The 21706-nt window shown below is 25.5% G+C and overlaps 2 protein-coding genes across 3 annotated transcripts; both read left to right on the top strand.

Moving 5' to 3' along the window:
- Nucleotides 1–5722: 5722 nt before the first annotated feature.
- Nucleotides 5723–10576, top strand: LOC124920395 (pantothenate kinase 2). The gene is made up of 22 exons (XM_047460879.1): nt 5723–6111; nt 6200–6406; nt 6482–6540; nt 6599–6715; nt 6802–6921; nt 7002–7096; nt 7191–7284; nt 7375–7506; nt 7590–7702; nt 7783–7975; nt 8060–8268; nt 8347–8391; nt 8489–8537; nt 8804–8886; nt 8969–9085; nt 9174–9237; nt 9316–9462; nt 9539–9697; nt 9793–9876; nt 9965–10141; nt 10230–10301; nt 10394–10576. Exons 1-22 carry the CDS (start codon nt 5814–5816, stop codon nt 10481–10483), a joined length of 2724 nt encoding a protein of 907 aa, XP_047316835.1. The 5' UTR covers nt 5723–5813; the 3' UTR covers nt 10484–10576.
- A 2880-nt stretch (nt 10577–13456) lies between these two features.
- Nucleotides 13457–16495, top strand: LOC124920394 (serine/threonine-protein kinase ATM-like). Of its 2 annotated transcripts, none has more exons than XM_047460877.1 (2): nt 13457–13610; nt 13801–16495. In XM_047460877.1, exon 2 carries the CDS (start codon nt 13838–13840, stop codon nt 16307–16309), a length of 2472 nt encoding a protein of 823 aa, XP_047316833.1. In that variant the 5' UTR covers nt 13457–13610; nt 13801–13837; the 3' UTR covers nt 16310–16495. The 2 variants fall into 2 exon arrangements, with proteins under 2 accessions (XP_047316833.1, XP_047316834.1); XM_047460878.1 differs by having other exon boundaries at nt 13461–13610; nt 14210–16495.
- Nucleotides 16496–21706: the final 5211 nt, after the last annotated feature.

Here is a 21706-nt window from a genome sequence, read left to right as displayed (position 1 = left end):
AACAACTCACTCTCATTAAAATAAACTAGGTATAACATGCATATGTGTATCTTATGTAAATTTGTAATGTTAGGCCCATTTGAAAAAAAAAAAAAAACATGTGGCTCATGTTTATAATAGGCTAGGCTAGATTTTCCCTTTTTCCAATTAACCACAACAACTTTTCATTATCAACATAAAACCACAATTATATATTAATGTGATTTACTATCTTAAAATATAATTATGAAAAAAAACAATTATAACAAATGAAAATGTATACTTAATGAAATAATAATAACGGTTTCTTATAACTAAATTGTTAAAAGTATAATTTTTAAAATTATAATGTATATTTTATTAAAAATAATAATAATTGTTTCTCCAGAGATTAGACTATATTAGTAACAAGGAAATCCTTTGTGTGTGTATGTGTATATAAAATAAAAAGTTTCTCAATTTTTGGGGGATACACATCAATCGCAAGGTATGAGACGACCCAGAAAGCACTTGATCAATTTTGTAAGCCTACTTGGGTATTGAGTATTTAAGAAAATTATTTTCTTTGTAATAAATCTTTGCAACTTCGAAAAAGGGAATATGGAAAGGTAAAATGATTCTATCTATATAACTAAAATTTAATAAGATCAAATAGTTGGGATATTTGAAAAAATAAACTTTAGTTAGATGAAAGTAATAGTTATTTGGATTAGTTACGAAAGGATTATATGAATTAAATTATTAAAATTCAATTTATATTTAATATTTTAAAATATAAAATAATAATAATAAGTTTTATTAGGATTAATGAAATAAGTTTTAAATAACAACAATTTATTTATATTCTTGAATCACATTATTAAATATATTAAATTATATATTAATATTTAGAAAAACACAATTTTTTTTTAATTTTAAAAATTAGGGATTATTAGTTATAATTTTGATATTTAAATTTTTTATGTAAATAAATTTAGAAGATATTAATATATAATAATAATAATACTAAATAAAATAGAAAAATAAAAAATGAAAATAGATGAGAAATCATGTTAAGAACAAAATTAAAATGAATTAGTTAGATATAAGGTTGAATATAAAATGATAAATATTTAATAAAATATATTACAATTGATATATTTAATATTCAAACTTTATAAAAAAAAAATAAGTATTTTTAAAATTAAAAATAAAATAATTGAATTTTCTTATTTAATAAAAATATATAAAAATTGATATAGTTATGATTCAAATCTTATAAAAAAAATTAAAAAAATTTCAAAAACAAAATTAAAATTTAATAAAAAAATAAAAAATAATTGAATTTTCTAGTAGAAATTTTGAAAATTTCTGATTTTTTATTAATAATTAATAATAATAATAATAATATAAGAAAAAATCAGTTAATAAACTTAAAAGATATTAGTATATAATAAAAATAATAATACGAAAATAAAATAGAAAAATAAACAATGAAAATAAACATAGAACTGATAAACTATTCCATATACATAATAATAATAATAGAAAAAAAATTAAATGAATGACTCAGATATAAGATTTAATATAAAATAATAAATATTTAATAAAATGATTAAAAATTGATATATTTAAGATTTAAATTTTATAAAAAAAATATATTTTTTTTCAAAAATAAATAATTAAATTTTCTTATTTTATAAAATATATAAAATTTGATATATTTAAGATTTAAACATTATAAAAATAATTTAAATTTTTTAATATTAAAAAAATAATAATAATTGAATTTTATTGTAAAAAGTTTAAAAACAGTGTTTTTTTGTTTTTTTATTTTTTCTATATTATTATTATTATTAATATTAAATTGTTATTATTATTTTTAATATTAAATTGTTGTTATTATTTTTAATATTAAATTAATATTATTATTATTAACAAAAATTATTACTAATGTTTATATTTTTTTAATGTTGTAATTTATATAAATAAATATATATAATATATATATATATATATATTTGTAGAAGTTTGGTTTTTAAATTTTTGGTTTAGTTGGATTTAATTTTTTTAAAGTATAAAGAAAATTTGGGAAATAATAATAACGGTTTACTATAACTAAATTGTTAAAAGTGTAATTTTTAAAATTATAATGTATATTTTATTAAAAGTAATAATAAATGTTTCTCAGCTAAAATTTAATAAGATAAAATATTTGAGATATTTGAAAAAATAAACTTTAAATGAAAGTAAAAGTTATTTGGATTAGTTAGGAAAGGATTATATGAATTAAATGATTAAAATTTAATTTATATTTAATATTTTAAAATATAAAATAATAATAATAAGTTTTATTAGATTAATGAAATAAGTTTTAAATAACAACCATTTATTTATTTATATTCTTGAATGCATTATTCAAAATATTAAAATATAAAATAAAATTATATATTAATATTTAATAAAATATATTTTTTTAATTTAAAATTTTGGGGATAATTGATTATAGTTATTTTTTGATGTAAATAAATTTAGAAGATTTTAATATATAATAATAATAATAATACGAAATAAAATAAAAATAAATAAAAATAAAATATAGTAAAAATCATGTTTAGAACAAAATTAAAATGAATTACTATTTAGTTATAAGGTTGAATATAAAATGATAAATATTTAATAAAATATATAAAAATTGATATATTTAAGATTCAAATTTTATAAAAAAAAATAAAAAATTTCAAAAATAAATAATTAATTTTCTTATTTTATAAAATATATAAAATTTGATATATTTAAGATTTAAACATTATAAAAATATTTAAAAATTTTCAAAATTAAAAAATAATAATAATTGAATTTTATTGTAAAAAGTTTAAAAACAATGTTTTATTTTAATTTTTTTCTTATATTATTATTATTATTTAATTATTATTATTTTTAATATTAAATTGTTATTATTATTTTTAATATTAAATTAATATTATTATTATTAATAACAAAAAAATTATTATTCATGTTTATTTTTTTAATGAGATAAAATAATTGGGATATTTGAAAAAATAAACCAAGTAATAGATATTTGGATTAGTTATGAAAGAATTATATGAATTAAATGATTAAAATTTAATTTATATTTAATATTTTAAATAATAATAAAAATGTTTTATTAGGATTATTGAAATAATAATAATAGATGATCTTACTAATTAAAGATATTAGTTCAGTGGAATGATAGATTTGTTACCGAGATATAAGGTTAGATATAAAATGATAAATATTTAATAAAATATATAAAAAATGGATATATTTAAGATTCAAATTTTATTTAAAAAAATTAAATTTTTTTAAAATTTTCAAAAATAAATAATTGAATTTTCTTATTTTATAAAATATATAAAAATTGATATATTTAATATTTAAACATTATAACAAAAATTAAAAAAATTCAAAATTAATAAATAATAATAATGGAATTTTATTGTAAAAAGTTTAAAAACAATGTTTTTCTTTTAATTTTTTTTTTCTTTAATATTGTAATTTTTACTCTGCATATAAATTTATTTGTAGAAGTTTGGTTTTTGTATTGGTTGGATTTAAGTTTTTTTTTTATAATTTTGTGAACGTTTAAATTATTATTTTTTAAAATAAATTTAAAAGATATATATAATAAAATTAAGAGTAAATTAATTTAGTGACCCTTTAATTAATATAATCGTTTATTTTTAGTTCTCAAATTAATTTTTAAAACAAACCGTCCTTTCAACTTTTAAAAAGATCCATTTACCTTTCGTTAACTTTTTAGTTAAATATAACGGTTTAAGTTTAAAATATTATTTTTATATATTATATTTAATAATTATTTTTTATATTTATATATATATAATTATTAAATTTTCTTATATATAATATTATATAATTATGGTGCAATAAGAATATAGTTTTTCTATTCTGAAATTTTTAGTAGAGTATGAATAAAAACTTAAGTGTATCGTTATCCTCTAGTCGCAATACCTGTATGAATCATTGTAAATTTATATGTTTTCCTTTTTAAAATTCGTCTGTATGTATTTATTATTTGATTACTAAAGAAACAACTCACTTGCATCATGCATATAATGCATGTGTATCTTATGTAAATTTGTAATGTTAGGCCCATCGAAAGAAAAACATGTGCTACATGTTTATAGGCCTTTTATCCAATGGACCACAACAACTTTTCATTCTCAACATAAAGCTACAATTATATATTAATGTGATTTATATTCTTAAATCACATTATTAAAATATTTTTAAAAAATGATATATTCATGTTTGAAAAAAGCACATTTTTTCATAATTATAAAGACTAAATTGTCATATTGCTGTCATTTATTGTGGAACAATTAGAATTTTCCTTATTGTGGACTCTTTATTTAGAAGAAGATTGAATAGTGAGAAAAGCATTCTAATGATATATATATTTTTTTTATGGTTAGACATAAAGGGTTAAATCGGTAATCTAAATAATTTTCATGTGGGGCATTGTTACACTTTGTTCAATAAAATTAGCCTAACTGATCTTTGTTGAGAAATTTATGGAAGTCTAAGATACCTACCAAGATCTCTTTTTTGGTTTGAGTAATATTTATGGTGGAATTTTCACTGACGATAGATGTATGAAAAATGTATGATTATTGTGAGTCGTTGTAGTATGTGTTATAAAGAAGTTGAGACAACTTTTCATCTACTTTTATATTGTCACGTTGTTGCATGTATATGGAGTCTTTTGTGGAATTTGGCTGGAATACAATGCGTTATGCCGGAAACTGTTAGTAGCTATTGGGAGACATGAATTGGGTCGACTAAAAATGCGAGACTTAAAAATGAGTCACTATCCCTATAATTTTCTGGTGAATTATCTCGTTGGAATTAAATCAGAGAACTTTTAACAACGAAAATAGACCGTTAAGAATTATTAAATGCTATTATCATATCAGTGTCGGAGATTAGATCCGGAAAACCTGTGGATTCGTGTGGAGATTTTATTGCCCTTCTTGAAGATCTTCGAGTCAATTAGTTATTCTAATGTAATCAATTTGTACATAATTTATTTTTCATTCATGCTTTTATCGTTGTGCTTAAACGATTGTTTATTAAATGGATCATTTAAAAAAAAATCGGACCTCACAATTTCTGTCACTTTATTGTTAAAGCTATCCAAAACGAGTTTTGTCGGTTTTAAAATAGTTAATTTAGTATATATGTGACATATATAAATAAATAAAAGATTAATATTACTAATTTAAATACTGAATTTTGAGTCGAGAGTTTTCACTGAATGTGAAAGAATCGATCGTCAAAACTCTCAACTTTGTTGAAAATTGATATTTAAATTAATAACCTGATTTATTTATTTATTTATTTATAAACGTGAGACAAATAATAAGTTAACAGAATTTTAAACTTCAACACACAAATACACGTGTGTCTTGTATAACTTTAATAATAAACAGTTAAAAATTATAAGATTTGAAAAAATATTTCAATAACTCACTTAATTCAACAAATGAGCAATAAATATAATTTTGAAATTGCTTAAAGTAACATTTTTTTATAAAAATATTTTATATTAAGATAATTATTATAAAGTATAAAGCATCTCAACCTAAAAACTAAAAGGATAATTAATTTAACTATGAATATTCAAGGATCCATCAATGGATTCAAAGTGATTTTGAACAGTACAAATTGTGACACAGAGATGCGAATGAACCAAATTGGTCTAAATTTGATGAATTCTGGCCACCCAAATAGACAGACTTTGTGGGATTAGAGGACTAAGGTTGTTGGGAAGCAAAATTTGAGTGTTAATAATGACTGGTGTTCCAACAGATGTCAAGCTCACTCAAGAAACCAGCGATAAGAAACGACAACCCAACCAGAATCAAGACTCTAATCAAGATTTGTTAGAAAGAGAAATTGGTGAAGAGATCAAAGACATGTCTCTTTCCACCTCGAGTTCAAGTTCGAGTTCGATTCACCGATCTGGTTCAAGACCGCAGCTTGACCTAAGCAAAGCCGCAATACAGGGAAATTTTGAAGAGAAAGACCCAACTATTCTTTTGCCCAATCAATCTGATGATATCTCTCATTTGGCTTTAGATATTGGAGGTAAATCAGATCCCCAATCATGGGTTTTGCTTCTTTTTTGTTCTTGATCGATCGATTATGCTTCAATTATGGGTTTTTTCTTTCTTAGGCTCTCTGATAAAACTGGTTTACTTTTCAAGACATGAAGAAGACCAGTCTTCTATCAACGACAGTAAGAAGGAGAAATCAGGTGTTCTAAATGGGATTCGTAGAAGCTATCGTATTCTTGGAGGAAGGCTTCATTTTGTCAAGTTTGAGACACACAAGATCAATGAATGCATTGATTTTATATCTTCTAAGCAGCTTCACTATGGTGGTATGTCTTCAATTGCTCAAATCATCATTCATTCATAGTAGTTCATTTGATCACTGCTATCTTTAAGTTTTCCAGGACTGGATGGCCATCTTTGGAGCTCTAACCAGTCTAACAGGGATGAAGCTGTAATCAAGGTAATATGTGTAAAGAGAATGCTATATTAACATTGTATTAAAATCTATTTATGAATAGGCAACTGGAGGTGGTGCATATAAATATGCAGATCTTTTCAAAGAGAGACTAGGAATCAGTATTGAAAAAGATGATGAAATGAACTGTCTTGTGGCTGGTGCTAATTTTCTGCTAAAGGTATAAGTAGATATGGGTATTCTTTCAGTTTCTTGTTTGATATGCTGATTTCATATTTAACTAAGTCTGGAAGTGGATGATGACAGACTATTCGCCATGAGGCCTTCACGCATATGGAAGGACGAAAAGAGTTTGTACAAATTGACCAGAATGAACTGTTTCCTTATCTTCTTGTTAACATAGGATCTGGAGTTAGTATAATCAAGGTATTTTGACTGGTTTCATTATACACTTCTTCTTCAATTGTTATGTTTTCAAATAATCTGGTTTGAATTTTCTTCTATAGGTTGATGGTGATGGAAAGTTTGAGCGAGTTAGTGGGACTAATGTTGGTGGCGGTACTTATTGGGGATTAGGAAAGCTTTTAACAAAATGTAAGAGGTGAGTTTGGTTTGGTTTAGGGTTTAGTCTTCTTTCTCCATATGCCCTGTTCCATTCATATTAGAAAATTATTTATGGTTTTGTTGTTTTTCAGCTTTGATGAACTGTTAGAGTTGAGTCAACGAGGAGATAATCGAACGATAGATATGCTTGTAGGTGACATTTACGGTGGTATGGATTACTCAAAGGTATGCATTATGCTATGATAGACACTAGTTTTGTTTCGGTTTCTTCTTGGGGTGTGAGTATTTAATGTTTATGAAAAATAATTATTGTAGATTGGGCTGTCTGCATCAACAATTGCGTCGAGTTTTGGGAAGGCAATTTCGGATACGAAGGATCTTGAGGACTATCGGCCTGAAGATATTTCTTTATCCCTCTTGAGAATGATCTCGTACAATATTGGTCAGGTGATGATCATATATACTCATCATTCAGTCTTTTGTATAATTTTCGTTTCATTGAGAATTCTTTGATTGATTTATTTTTGTAGATATCTTATCTAAATGCATTGAGGTTTGGGCTTAAAAGGATATTTTTTGGAGGATTTTTCATAAGGGGTCATGCTTATACAATGGACACAATCTCATTTGCGGTTCAATTCTGGTAAACATGAACTCCCGACGTCTAAGAAAGGGATGTATTTTCTTTATCTTTTACATTTGATCGAAATCTTTCATTATTAGGTCGAAAGGAGCTGCAAACGCCATGTTTTTGAGGCATGAAGGGTTTTTGGGTGCATTGGGTGCATTTATGAGCTATCAAAAGCACGGTTTGGATGATGTCATGGTCCATCAGTTGGTAGAGCGGTTTCCAATGGGTGCACCTTACACAGGAGGAAAGATTCACGGACCTCCTCTAGGGGATTTGAACGAAAAGGCAAGTGTTTGTAACTGTAAATTTGAGTTTCAAATTATTTAAGATAAGTTTCTCATTTATGTCTCCCTGAAAGATTAATTACAGATATCATGGATGGAGAAGTTTGTGCAAAGGGGAACAGAGATAACTGCTCCTGTTCCATTGGCTTCGCCAAGAACAACTGGCTTAGGAGGATTTGAAGTTCCATCGTCTAAAGGTGACATTTTACGATCCGACGCAAGTAATCTAAATGTCGGTGTTCTTCATCTTGTACCTACTTTGGAAGTCTTCCCATTGTTGGCATCCCCAAAGGCGTATGTGACTCTTTCTTTTTTTTTTCAAATTTATGATCGTTCAAGTTATATTCGCTAAGATTGTATTCGTTTTCTCAGGTATGAGCCGAATACAATAGATTTATCTGACCCGGGTGAGCTAGAGTGAGTCAAGAAACTTTGAATTTCTATTGATAAATCCATGTTGATAGATAGATATACATTTCTTCTTTTTCTTACATTCCATTTATGTCCTTGTCAGATATTGGTTGAAAGTTCTGTCAGAACATTTGTCTGACCTTGTTGACAAGGTAATTCTGTAATTTCACTGCACATAGTTTCATAAATCATTTCACAATGTCCTCTTAGGTCTTGTTCTTGGATTATTTGGATAACCGTTATTTCAAATTGAGTTTTCTAGGATTTATTTGGGTAAAAAGAATTAAGGGTATAATTTATAATGAAGATTTTTTCTTTTGTAAAGAAGTATACTAGGGGATTAATTCAAATAAACCAGATTGAACAAGGCCTTAGAAAGCTGATTGCATAAATTTTTGCTTTGATTAAAAAACTGCAGGCAGTGGCAAGTGAAGGTGGTACTGACGACGCCAAAAGAAGAGGAGATGCATTTGCTCGAGCGTTTTCTGCTCATTTGGGAAGGTATATATATTTATTTATTTATCCCCTCTAATAGTTTGATATTGTTTCCTTTCCCGATATAATCAATGAATATATATTATAGGTTGAATGAGGAACCTGCTGCTTACGGAAAACTTGGACTAGCTAACCTTCTTGAACTAAGGGAAGAGTGTCTAAGAGAGTTCCAGTTTGTTGATGCATATAGAACTATAAAACAGAGGTATTTATATGAATTCAAACCATATACAATCTTTTTATAACCCCGGTTATTGCAATTGTATCATTATTATTATTATTATTTATGTTAGGGAAAACGAAGCATCTCTTGCTGTTTTACCCGATCTCCTCCTCGAACTTGATAGTATGAACGAGGTATGTCTATTAATCTTTCTCATCTGAATATTAGATAACCATTTGAGATAATCGTGTGATTGACTCGTTGTACTGCAGAAAACTAGGCTTTTGACGCTAATTGAGGGTGTTTTGGCTGCTAATATATTCGATTGGGGTTCGCGAGCTTGTGTTGAACTTTATCACAAGGGTACAATTATTGAAATATATAGAATGAGCCGCAACAAAATGCAGAGACCTTGGCGGGTTAGGTTTCTTCTTTAGACTTGTCATCAAATACATATGCATCTTCAATAATAATAATGTAAATTTGGATTCTCAGGTGGATGATTTTGATATTTTCGAGGAAAGAATGTTGGGTAAAGGGGACAAAATTGTCCAACCGCATAAAAGAGCGTTGCTGTTTGTGGATAACTCGGGTGCAGATATTGTCTTAGGAATGCTTCCATTGGCTCGGGAACTTCTTCGGAGGGGTACTGAAGTAAGTTAATAATAATAATAAATAAGGAAGAATTTTAATTTGTTGTTTTAAGGTATTATTAAGACAAAATCCTTTTTTCCTTTCTATTTTTGCAGGTTGTTCTTGTGGCTAACTCACTTCCTGCACTAAACGATGTTACTGCGATGGAGATTCCTGATATAGTGGCCGAGGCTGCGAAGGTGGTTTCGGATTAGATTTGATGCATAAGTTCTTAACTCGATGTTATTTTTTTGTTTGTTGATGAACCTGGTTTTCACGTGTAAACAGCACTGTGATATTCTACGAAGGGCAGCCGAAGCTGGAGGTCTGCTTGTGGATGCAACCTCTAAGGAAAATTCTTCGTCGGTTCCACTAATGGTTGTTGAAAACGGTTGTGGTAGCCCATGTATAGATTTGAGACAGGTTAGCTCAGAACTAGCTGCGGCTGCTAAAGATGCTGATCTGGTATACAATTTTCATCCATAAACTTGTTCTAAAATAATTCAAATTTTTTTATGCTGATTAAATATGATTTTGTTTCGTTTCATAATAGATCATATTGGAAGGAATGGGTAGATCTTTGCATACCAACTTCAATGCACTATTCAAATGTGATGCATTGAAGGTAATACAATATTTTTTAATAAAGATTTTATAAGTTCAATATTATTAAGTCTTAAAACAAATTTTGATTAATTACATGTTTATTATTTTCAGCTGGCAATGGTGAAGAATCAGCGTTTGGCAGAAAAGTTAATTGAAGGAAATATTTATGATTGTGTTTGCAGATATGAACCTGCTTCATAAATTATAATATGTTTTTTTTTGTTTTAATGTTGTAATTTTTACTTTGCATATCTATAATATTCATTATAATAATATAACAAGGATTGACACGGTTATTGAGAAGGGTGACATAATTGATTGTAATATTGTAAACATCTTCTAATAAATACATATATAACTGTTAAAAACAAAATTAGTATATTATTGAAATCTATTATTATTAATGTGTAATTTAATAAAGAAAAAAAATGGTTTTGTTTTAAATTTAATTATAGAAAATGTAAAGTTTGGTTTTAGGCTTTGTTCATTTGAAAAAAATGGTAATGATTAGTGATTTTGTTTTTTTTATAAATAAATTTAAAGGATAATAATATATATAATAATAATAAAAAATAAAAATGGTAATGATTAGTGATTTTGTTTTTTTTATAAATAAATTTAAAGGATAATAATATATATAATAATAATAAAAAATAGAAGGTATATTTTGATTAATTAATTGACTGAAATTATATTTTTTTTATTATTTAAATAAAAAATTTGTATAATATATATAGGGAGGAGTGATCGAGAAAAATATTTAGGAGAGAGAATGATGTCACTGGTTGGAAAAGAAGAATTAATGAGGAGAGAAAAAAAATTTATTAATTTTTTAATAAATCAGATTGTCATGCTTATTCCCTCTTAAAATCCTTATATCAAAACTTCTACCAATCATTTTTCAACAAATCAGAATTATTAATTTTTTTTTCAAGACTCATAAGTCAACAATAACAATGGAGATCAAAAAATCTTCAAATGTTATGGGTAAAACAAAATGTATTAGAATTTTTTTATTTGTTTATAATTTTTTTTTTCTTAATCAGGTCATAATAAATAAATATTTTTAAATTAAATTTTATTATTTTAAATATTTTGATCGAATTTTTATATATAATATATTTATTTCCCATGATTTCTATTTTAAATAATTTTTATTTTATTATTATACATTAGTACCGTTTAATATTTATAATTGTGTTTCCTTGAACTTGCTTCCTAAATAATAATATGTTTATTTTTTTTAAAAAAACAAAATTAGTATATTATTGAAATCTATTGTGAAATTTAATTTAATAAAGAAAAAAAATGGGTTTGTTTTAAATTTAATTATTAAAAATGTAGAAGTTTGGTTATAGGCTTTGTTTAATTTTTTATTTATAAAAATTTAGATTAAAAAAATGGTAATAATTAGTGATAATTTTAAAAAGTTTTAGATTTTTTTGATAAATAAATTTAAAGGATATTAATATATAATAATAAAATAAAAATAAAATTTTAAAATAAATATTATATTTTGATTAATTATTTTAGTGACACGAGAAAGAAAAGTGTGAATGAAAAAAAAAACTTTTATGAGTAAAACAAATGTATTATAGAATCTTTTATTAGTTTATAATATTTTATTTATTTAATTTTTTTTTGCTTAATCAGGTTATACTATATATATATTTTTTAAAATTAAATTTTTAATTTTTAATTAAATTTTATTACTTTAAATATTTTGATCGAATTTATATATATAATATATTTAATTTCCATAATTTTTATTTTAAATATTTTTTATTTTATTATTATACATTAATACCATTTAATATTTATGATTTTGTTTGTAGATATGAATCTGCTTTCCTAAATAATAATATGTTTATTTTTTCCTTTAATGTTGTAAATTTACTTTGCAAATCTATAATAAGGATTGCCACGGTAATTGTGAATGAGTGACATAATTGATTGTAATATTGTAATCATCTTCTAATAAATGCATATAACTCTTAAAAACATAATTAGTATATTATTGAAATCTATTATGAAATTTAATTTAATAAAGGAAAAAGTAGGTTTATTTTAAATTTAATTATAGAAAATAAAAAGCTTGGTTTTAGGCCTTGTTGTTCAATTTTATTTTTTTTTTTAAGAAATTTAGATAGAGAAAAATATTGTAATGATTAGCGATAATTTTAAGGAGTTTGAGATTTTTGTTGGTAAATAAATTTAAGGAATATTAATGTATAATAATAAAATAAATATAATAATTTAAAATAAGAGAAATGATTGAAAGATAATTTGAGAGGGCTAATGACATTGGCCTAAAATTTTAACAAATAAATGATATATTTTGATTAATTATTTGAGTGACTACGTGTAAAATGATACTTTTTTATTATTTAAATAAAAAAAAACTGTATATTGTATATTGTAAATATATATATATATAAATATATATATATATATATAATATTGATTTTATTTTTTTACTCATATGTGAATAATAATAATGGGAGATCACAATAATCTTCAAATGTTATATAGATAAAATAAAATATATTACAGAAATTTTTATTTATTTATAATTTTTTTTTGTTTAATCGGGTGATACTAAATATATATTTTTTATAATAAAATTTTAATACATCTTAAATTTAATTTTATTATTTTAATATATTTATAAATATATATATATATATATATATATATATATTAAAAGAAACTTTCTAATAATTTATATTTAAAAAATTTTATAAAAAAATTATCACTAATCATTATATATAAAATAATAAAGTTTTTAGGAAAACCCAAATCCCAACCAAACATAAATGTAAGTTTATAGTTTTTTAAAATAAAAAAATATATATAAAATACATTGATCTTTAAAAGAAAATCAAATATTATTGAGAAAATCAAATATTATTGAGAAAATATTATTTTATTTAAGAAATAAATAAAGGAAATTTTTAGAAGATTGTGTTATCAAAGAGTGAGTGGGCACAAAAATATATTTTTGAGTGATTGAATATTTTATTATTATTATTTGATTTATGAATATATAGTATATCAAACAAGACCTTAAAAATATGCTTCGTGTTGGCTTTTGCCCACATTTGTGTTTTTATTATGTTTTCCAAAAAAATATTATTTCAGTATTTTCCTGTTAGAAGCCCAAAGCTTCCTTCTTTCATCTTCAAAAGTACGACGGACCTACCGAACGTTACAGAAATGTTAATCTACCCCCTCTCTCTCTCTCTAGAGTAGCCGTTGCTTAATTTACTGGATTTTCTTCATCATTTGGAAATCAAATGAAGGGTTGTTTTTGGCTGTAGGTTTTCAGGTAATCTAATCTAATCTAATCACCTTCAGTTTTCTTTTTCTGTTTGTAGAATGCGCTAAAGATTCATCGATCGATTTGTTATTTTCGGAAATCTGTCTATACTCTATAATCTACATGCATTAGAGTGATGATTTAGGAAAATGGCTAATCTACATTTTGTTTTTTTTCATTTGGGTTTGATTTTGATCAGTGGTGGTTTAAGATCAGTTTAAAGTGGGTTTCTTGAAATGGACGAGAAGGGATTTCTAGATCAAACCCTAGAAATAGAAAAGTCTGATGTTTTGACCAGCAAGGATGAAGATGTAGAAAAGGGGATTTCTTTGTTTGTTGATGTATTTGGACCATCAAAATCTCAAAAGCGATTGTGTGTAGAAGAAGAGGATTTGGTTAGTGGAAGTGATTTGGAAAACCCTAAATCAAAGATTTCAGAGAATGAAAGTTCTTTAATTGGTATGATGCTAAATGGGACTTTGAATAAAGAAGAAAACCCTACTTTTAGTATTGTTCAAGTACAGTTTTCTTTAGGAGATCTTGTTTGGGTGAAGAACACGTCTTATAATTGGTGGCCTGGTTTGATTTTCGATCCTTCTCACATACAGGCTGATGATGATCCTGCTGAAAATTCTGAATTTAGCAAAGCCCTTTTGGTAAAATACTTTGGAACTAATCGGATGGTTTGGTGCGATCCTTCTCAATTGAAGCCGTTTGTTGAAAACTTCGATGAGATATCAAAGATGAACAATTCCAAGGTGTTTCGTAGTTCAGTTGATAAAGCTGTGATTGAGCTCAATGAGCGTGTGGAGCTCGATTTGGGTTGCTCTTGTAAATCAGAACAAGGCAAAAGAAATATCGATCGTGGTGGTATGATATCGAAATTTCAACCGGGTCTTTTCCTTTCATTGGTCAAATGCCTTGCCCGAGATGGTTTTAAGCCCTATATTCTTGAGGTTGCTTCTGTTCAAAAACTATTGGGATCGTTTTATCGTTCGAAAGAAGATTATCAAAGGACAGAAGACAATCTTGTCACGGTTTCTTCACGACAAGGCCATGAATCGAGGGAGAGAAGGAAAAGCAAGTACTTATCATTTCCTTACACGGACAAGAACAAAGATTTACAGCCTGAACCTAAGCGTGCAGAAAAGAAGAAGTTGAACAAGAAAAAGATTGATGGGAATGAGAATTCTTCTGTTTTCACCAGAGATGATGTTATAAACGAACCGCCCCTCGAAATGCTATCGAATCTCCTTAAAGCGGCGGTTATAGGACATTCTGTTTCGGGGGAGCGATGTTTGTTAGGATTCAGAACATGGGCATTCTGCGAAAAGTCAATCTTCGATCTTCATGTTATGGAAACGGAAGGAGCTGAAGTAGAAAAACTAGATACCTATAGTTGCACTTTGGCAAATATTAGGTCTAACAATAAAAAACCGGGAAGAAAGGAAGAGATATCAACCACCATTTCCAATCTTGCTGTCTCAGTGGAAAAGGACATACAAGAGGGAAGCACCAAGAAGAAAAAACGGAGAGATATTGCTCCCGGTTCTTCAGAAACGAGCTGCCCTCTGCCCGATATTAGCTCAAAAATGAATAAACAGAGGAAAAAGCAGGCCACCATTCCAGAAACGAGTTGCCCTCTGCCCGATATTAGCGCCAACGAGATCGACATAGGAAAAGAGGAAGAAAAACCCGGAGTCATACCAGGTTTTGCTACAGGTTTTTCAGAAATGAGCATCGATTTTCAAACTGAGGAAGGGATATCGACAACAGATGATAAAATCAAGCAAAAGAAAAGAAAGAGGAATAACCCGAGAATCATACCGGGGTTTGTGAAGGCCAATATCAACACTGGATTGCCAGATTTGAATGGAAACATAAACGAAAATCAAGTGATCGAGAGCAGCCCCGGTTCAGTCTTCAAAACCTTCCAAACAATGGATTTTTCTACTCTGCAAAACTTTCTATCAATAAACCAAGACGAAACACTCGAGTCGAACCAGCCCGAGATCGCTGGAAACATAGTACAGACAGAAGAACCGCCCAAGAAGAAGAAAACAAAGAAGAAGTCAAACATAAACTTATCCGACATGAATCTAACCTACATAAAGCTACAAGCAGAAGAAGAGTCCATAGGCTCTGCTCTTGTCCTCAAATTCGATCAAGAACAACCGCCCCTTCCTTCAAAAGAAGCTCTTCTCGCAGCCTTTTCGGGGTTTGGAATCCTGAACGAATCAGAAACCGAAGTCTTCAACGAAACTCATACCGCCCAAGTTATATTCTTGAACGGTTCTGAAGCAAGAAACGCTTTTTGTAGTTTGGAGAAGACAGGCCCATTTGGAACTTCGCTGATCACTTTCCGACTCATCCATCTTTCAGAACCGCCGCCCAAATCGTCGGAAATGGAAAATGCCCGTCGAACTGATTCATCCCCGTCAACATCATTTCCGATACCTGCTGTTGCTGGTGTGAACGGTCTTCTTTTACAGTCAAGACCAACTGCGGTTTTAATGAAGAGGCCTCAACAACAACAAGAACAACGACAACATAATGCGAATTTTAAGAGGATGAAAAACAGTTTGGAGATGATGACAAGAATGCTGGAAAAAACTGACAATAATCTTTCGCCGGAGTTGAGAGGAAAGTTGGAAAATGATATTAAAGGTCTCATGACAAGGCTTAGGAGCATGAATGGTACTGCCTAATGAAGAAGAAGAAGAAGAATGTAAAGTAATGTACCCTTTATGTCTTTATGTCTCAATCTTTCCCTGTTAGAGTTTGAGCTGATTTATGTTCATGTTTTTGTACTTAATTGCAACTTCAAAGGGACAAGAAGAAGGCATGAAAAAACCTTAGAAAAATGTTTAAGCAATTTTGCAATTTCACTTGACTGAATTTGAAACAAAGATGTTTTTTTTCAATAAACCAACTGTCATTACAACAATGTTGATGGCCAGGAGTCATTGATAGTCCGGTTTGAACTTTGAATCCGTTCAAACCCTATGACCGGTTTTTGAAAATGTCGTTTTTCATGTTGTTGTGGTGTGTCTTGTTATAATTATCTGTACTACATTTATAAATTTTGTCATGACAACATAATCACTAATTATAATAAGTTTAACCTTTATAATATATATTTTAAGTGGAATACATTCAAAGGCAATGTTTATCTAGGTTGAAAATGGTTAATGAAATGACACATATTGATGAATTTATTATTCCAAGAGAATGAGTAAAGAAAGACATGTTTATCTAGGTTGTTTTTGATATATTCTCAATCTTATCCTTTCAAAATAAAAAATTATTAATAATAATATTGTTAAATGTTAGCGCGGAAATTAAATGTAGAATGATAGAGAAGACAGAAATCCAAGAAAGAATATATTTTAGTATTATGATAAGGGAATTAATTCCTTATAATTAAATATACATTGTTTTTATAACTAAAATGAATGACGTTATCTAAATTTAAATTAGTTTCTATTATTTATTTATATATATATAAAAATAAGAAACATAATTTTATTAATTAAAATAGTGTCTTATTTAAAATAAATAAAAGTGTTAGTTAACTTAAAAAAATATATGTGGTCAGCCCTAGATAAGGAAAGTAAGGCCACAGATAGGGTCAAGGTCATATAAAAAAGAATTAAGTTAGTTAAACTTATTAATTATTTTAATATAAAAGTGTGTAATACAATGGCTTAAGAAAGAAAATAATTTTTTTTATTTAGTTATAGATTTCAATCTCACCGAAAATTATTTTTATTTGTTAAGTTTAAGAAGTCAATTTTTTTTCACTTTTTCTACCCGGGGTTGTGACACCGGGCCAACACCGTGTATATATAATATAAACACAAAATATAAACACAATTTTCTCACCTCACTAGTTAACTCCCACCAAACGGTTAAATTTACAAAATAAAATTAAAATAAATATATAAGTCTTGGAATTGTATCATAACAATATAAATAATCATATAAGTTTAACATTTTAATCAAATAAATTAATAAGACTTATATTTTAAAATCACTATAAAATTTGATAAACTTGTTATAATACATTTATATAATTTTAAAATTTTGTGTTAATTTTTTATAATATATATATACCAATTTTCTCAAATCACTATATCATCGCACCACAACGAACGACTCGTTAGGTTAAACCGTTGGACGCCCCAAAAATTTGAAACGATTAAATTTAAAAATTAAGATTATAAAAAAAATAAAAATAAAATTAAACTATATTTATCATATAAATATTATTATCTCTTTAAAATGATGAGATATTTTTTGATAAATTAATTTTAAATCTTATTTTAACATTAATTTTGTGTCATGAAGTATAAATCAATAATTAAATATTTACAATTTTTTTATAATTTTTTTAAGTTAGACTGTATTACCTTTGTTAATTTAAATACAAATTATTATATATTTTAATATAAGAAAGTTAAATAAAAAATTAGAATTTTTTATTTACGTTTATTATGGCCCAATTTCGGGCTCTGATCTCAACTCTGATTAAACCATGGGCTGAAGAAATCCCTGCCTTTGATTATTTGAAACAACATGCTCCATGGGAAAACGAGAAGTACTAATAAACTATTTCATTAATTTTATTGTCATTATATACACTACTTTATATAATTATAAATTTAATTAAACTTTTTAAATAAGAATAAAGTTCATAGTTTCTCATATGAATTTATGTTTTTATAACTTTTAAAAACATTAAAATAAAATTATCCACCAAGATAGTCACGTGGTAAGAGTCGGCTTAAGAGATCAAAAGGTCCTCACATATTCGATTATATCTGAAAGTGTTTTGAGTTTAAGCGAGGTGTCAGGTTAACTCTCCTTTATTCAAAAAATTTAAACAAAACTAATAATTTATAATAACAAATTAACATTTTTTTAATCAAATATATAGTAATCTTAATTATAAGAACTAGTTTAATGGAGAGGTTTTATGAGATTTTATTATTTTTTTAAAAATTTTATTTTTATCATTTTATCTATCAAATCACTCGTTTTATCGATTAAAATATTTTTATTAAATTTAAATTTTAAATATTAAAATACATTTTAATAATTAAACTAATTAAAAACTCAAATAATCATTTTTTTAAATTCCAAAAACTAAACCCAAAAAAACAAGATAAGTGATCGTAACAAAACTTTTTTTTTAATGTAAATCTAATTGTTATCATAAACTATATCAAATTATTATCTGAAATGTATCATATTTTACACAAACTTCTTAATTCTATAAAAAAAAAAAATAGGACATAGATAAGTTGTTTAATATTTATTTCTTTAAGGAGCTTGTTCAGTGTCTATCCTTAAAACACACAACTAGAGGTTATTACTTTTGAATTAGCTAGATTTAAACATAGCATAATATTTAAAAAAAACATTAAAAAAACATTAAAAAAATAAAATATATACTGTTTATCTTAAAAATTATGTATTTTTAGTTATTATAAATTTTAAAAATATTTAGATAAATAAATATTTAATATATAATATTTTTTTTGATAAACTTTAGCCTAATACATATTCTACATAAATCCGTACCTATCTGATTATGTGTCTTGATTTAATTATGTATTTTTTTATAAGAAAAAAAAATTAAATTTGTGAAGATAAGGCCCCATTTAATAAAAAGTAATATAATTTTAGTTTAATTTATTAATTTTTTTAACATACGTAGTACAGTGATTTAAGATAAAATAAAAAATTACTTTTAATTAGTTATGAGTTCAAATCTCACAAAAAAACATTTTTTTTTAACAATTTTAACTAAAATTAAGCATTCAAATTTTATTTTTCCACGTTTACCTATATCAGATGGGGCAGCCCAATTCTCGGGTCCGACACCGACAAAACTTGAACCATCATGGACTATCACATCAAGTCTAGAGGGAAAAAATTGTATATCAAAATCAAATAAAAGGTACTTGAGTTTTAATTGAGCTATACAACATTTAATTGTTTTTGCTAAGGACATATAATCACTAATTATAAATGACAATGGTTATTTAACATCCTAGAATAAAGTTGAAAATCGGGTAATGAATTAACACATGTTGATTAATTTGTTATTGCAAACCATGAGTTAAAAAGAGACATAATAAATATATTTATGATTTTTTTTTTATATATTCTCAATCTTATCATTTAAAAATAGTTAATCATATATCTTGAAATATGATCCTAAATCTTAAAACTTGAGAAGATATATTTTAATATAAATATGTCTGGTGACTGTGGTCCATGATTAAACCATGGGCTGAAGAAATCCTTACCTTCATTCATTTTATTGTCACTACATATATTACTTAATATAATCATAAATTTAATTAAATTTTGTTTTAGCTAATTATAATTATTTAAAATTTTAAATTTAATAAAACTAATAAATTAACATTTTTTTTCTAATAAAAAATACAAATATAAACAAATCTTAATTAAAAATTATCATAAACTATATCAGATTATAATCCAAAATTATCACTTTTCACATATCTAGTCTTGTTTGACTCTATGTTATTTGGATTAAATTTATTTATTTTTATATTATAATTAATGTGTATGTTAGAGAGAGAGATTTATTTTAATATGTAAAAAAAAGACAATTTGAATGAATAAAAAATGAAGATAATTACCATGTAATGCAAATTTCTTTAAACAGTTTTGAGTAAATTATGAGAAAATGGTAATCACATGATGTTCAGGAACAATTTCCAAGGTTTTTTTTTTTAATTTGAACTTTGAACAATAGTATAGATATATTTTAATAAAGAATAAGAGAATAATTAAATAGATCATTTTCAAAATAAAAATATGTACAAATTAATAATAAATATTATACAGTGGATTATATTTAATATTATCCATTTATGAAGTAAATATAAAATGTTGGACAAGGGGTAAGCTGTAAGTAATACTAGTAGCTCCCCATAGTTTGGTTCCTGAAATTGTTTTTTTTACCTGTTATTTTATTTATTATTATTTTTTTCTCCTCTCTCATTATGACTGCTGCTCCATAATTAAGGAAAAGAATAACGTGATATAGAGAGTTTTCATTTATCTGTTAATTAATGATGTCAAATACCTTATATGTTAAGTAAGAAAGATGTAACTATGAAATAATCAATACTAAAAGATTAAAATATTTAAAGTTTAATTTTCATTAAAACTTTCCAATTTAAAATATGGGTCATTATTCTTAACCAACTTTTTTTTTTTTTACAATTCAAGTGAGGTTTGTTCGAATAATTATTTGTGATAATTTTGAGAGGCAGAGATTTTTTATTTTTAATAAAAAAATCTTAATAAGTATTAATATATGATAATCTTCATTTATCGCCGCCTAACGGTAACAAAAGATGAATATCTTCAGTCTTCTTCAGAGTTTCTGGGTTTGAGTTTGTCGCATTAGAGGGAGTAAAATAATTTATTTATTTTTGGATATTCAAATCCAACCCGACCTAATTCTTAAAATGTTTTTTAAAAAGTAAATGAAACCTTATTCTAAGTGAATATTTAGTCAAAATGTAACGGTGATAGTTCACTTTAACAAAGAAAGAATCATAAAACTTTAGTAGAAAGAAAACCCATAAATTAAATGTGTCCACGTCCGAACCATTGTTGGTATCCACTTTCACAAGAAAAAATAAAGCCTAAACTTGGTCGTTAAGAAATTCTAAATTAATTATTATTCATCTCACTATTTATTCTTTTCCTTTTTAAAAGAACGAATGAATGGACTTCTTTAGATTAAGTAATTTTTATTTAATCTTAATCATTTCTTCCTCTTTTCTTTGTTCATAATTTATCAAAATTTTAAGTTTAAGAATTTACTTTTAAATATTATATACAAAATAAAAATACAATTATATCTAAACTATATATATATATATTTATCTCTTATATAATAGTCATTCTATAATTTAATATATAAAAATATTAATAATATAATTAAGAGTAAAGATATAAAGAGTAACGTTGGGACACGACTCTCGTCAACTCACACCTAAAAAAAATAAGTCACCGTGCTCCCAAATAATCCAAACATAGTCACCTATAGAACG

This window comes from Impatiens glandulifera, chromosome 1 (assembly GCF_907164915.1).
Source record: "Impatiens glandulifera chromosome 1, dImpGla2.1, whole genome shotgun sequence".
Classification (NCBI taxonomy): domain Eukaryota; kingdom Viridiplantae; phylum Streptophyta; class Magnoliopsida; order Ericales; family Balsaminaceae; genus Impatiens; species Impatiens glandulifera.
The sequence above is the reverse complement of the archived record's forward strand: the minus strand, read 5'-3'. Positions and strand labels throughout refer to the sequence as shown.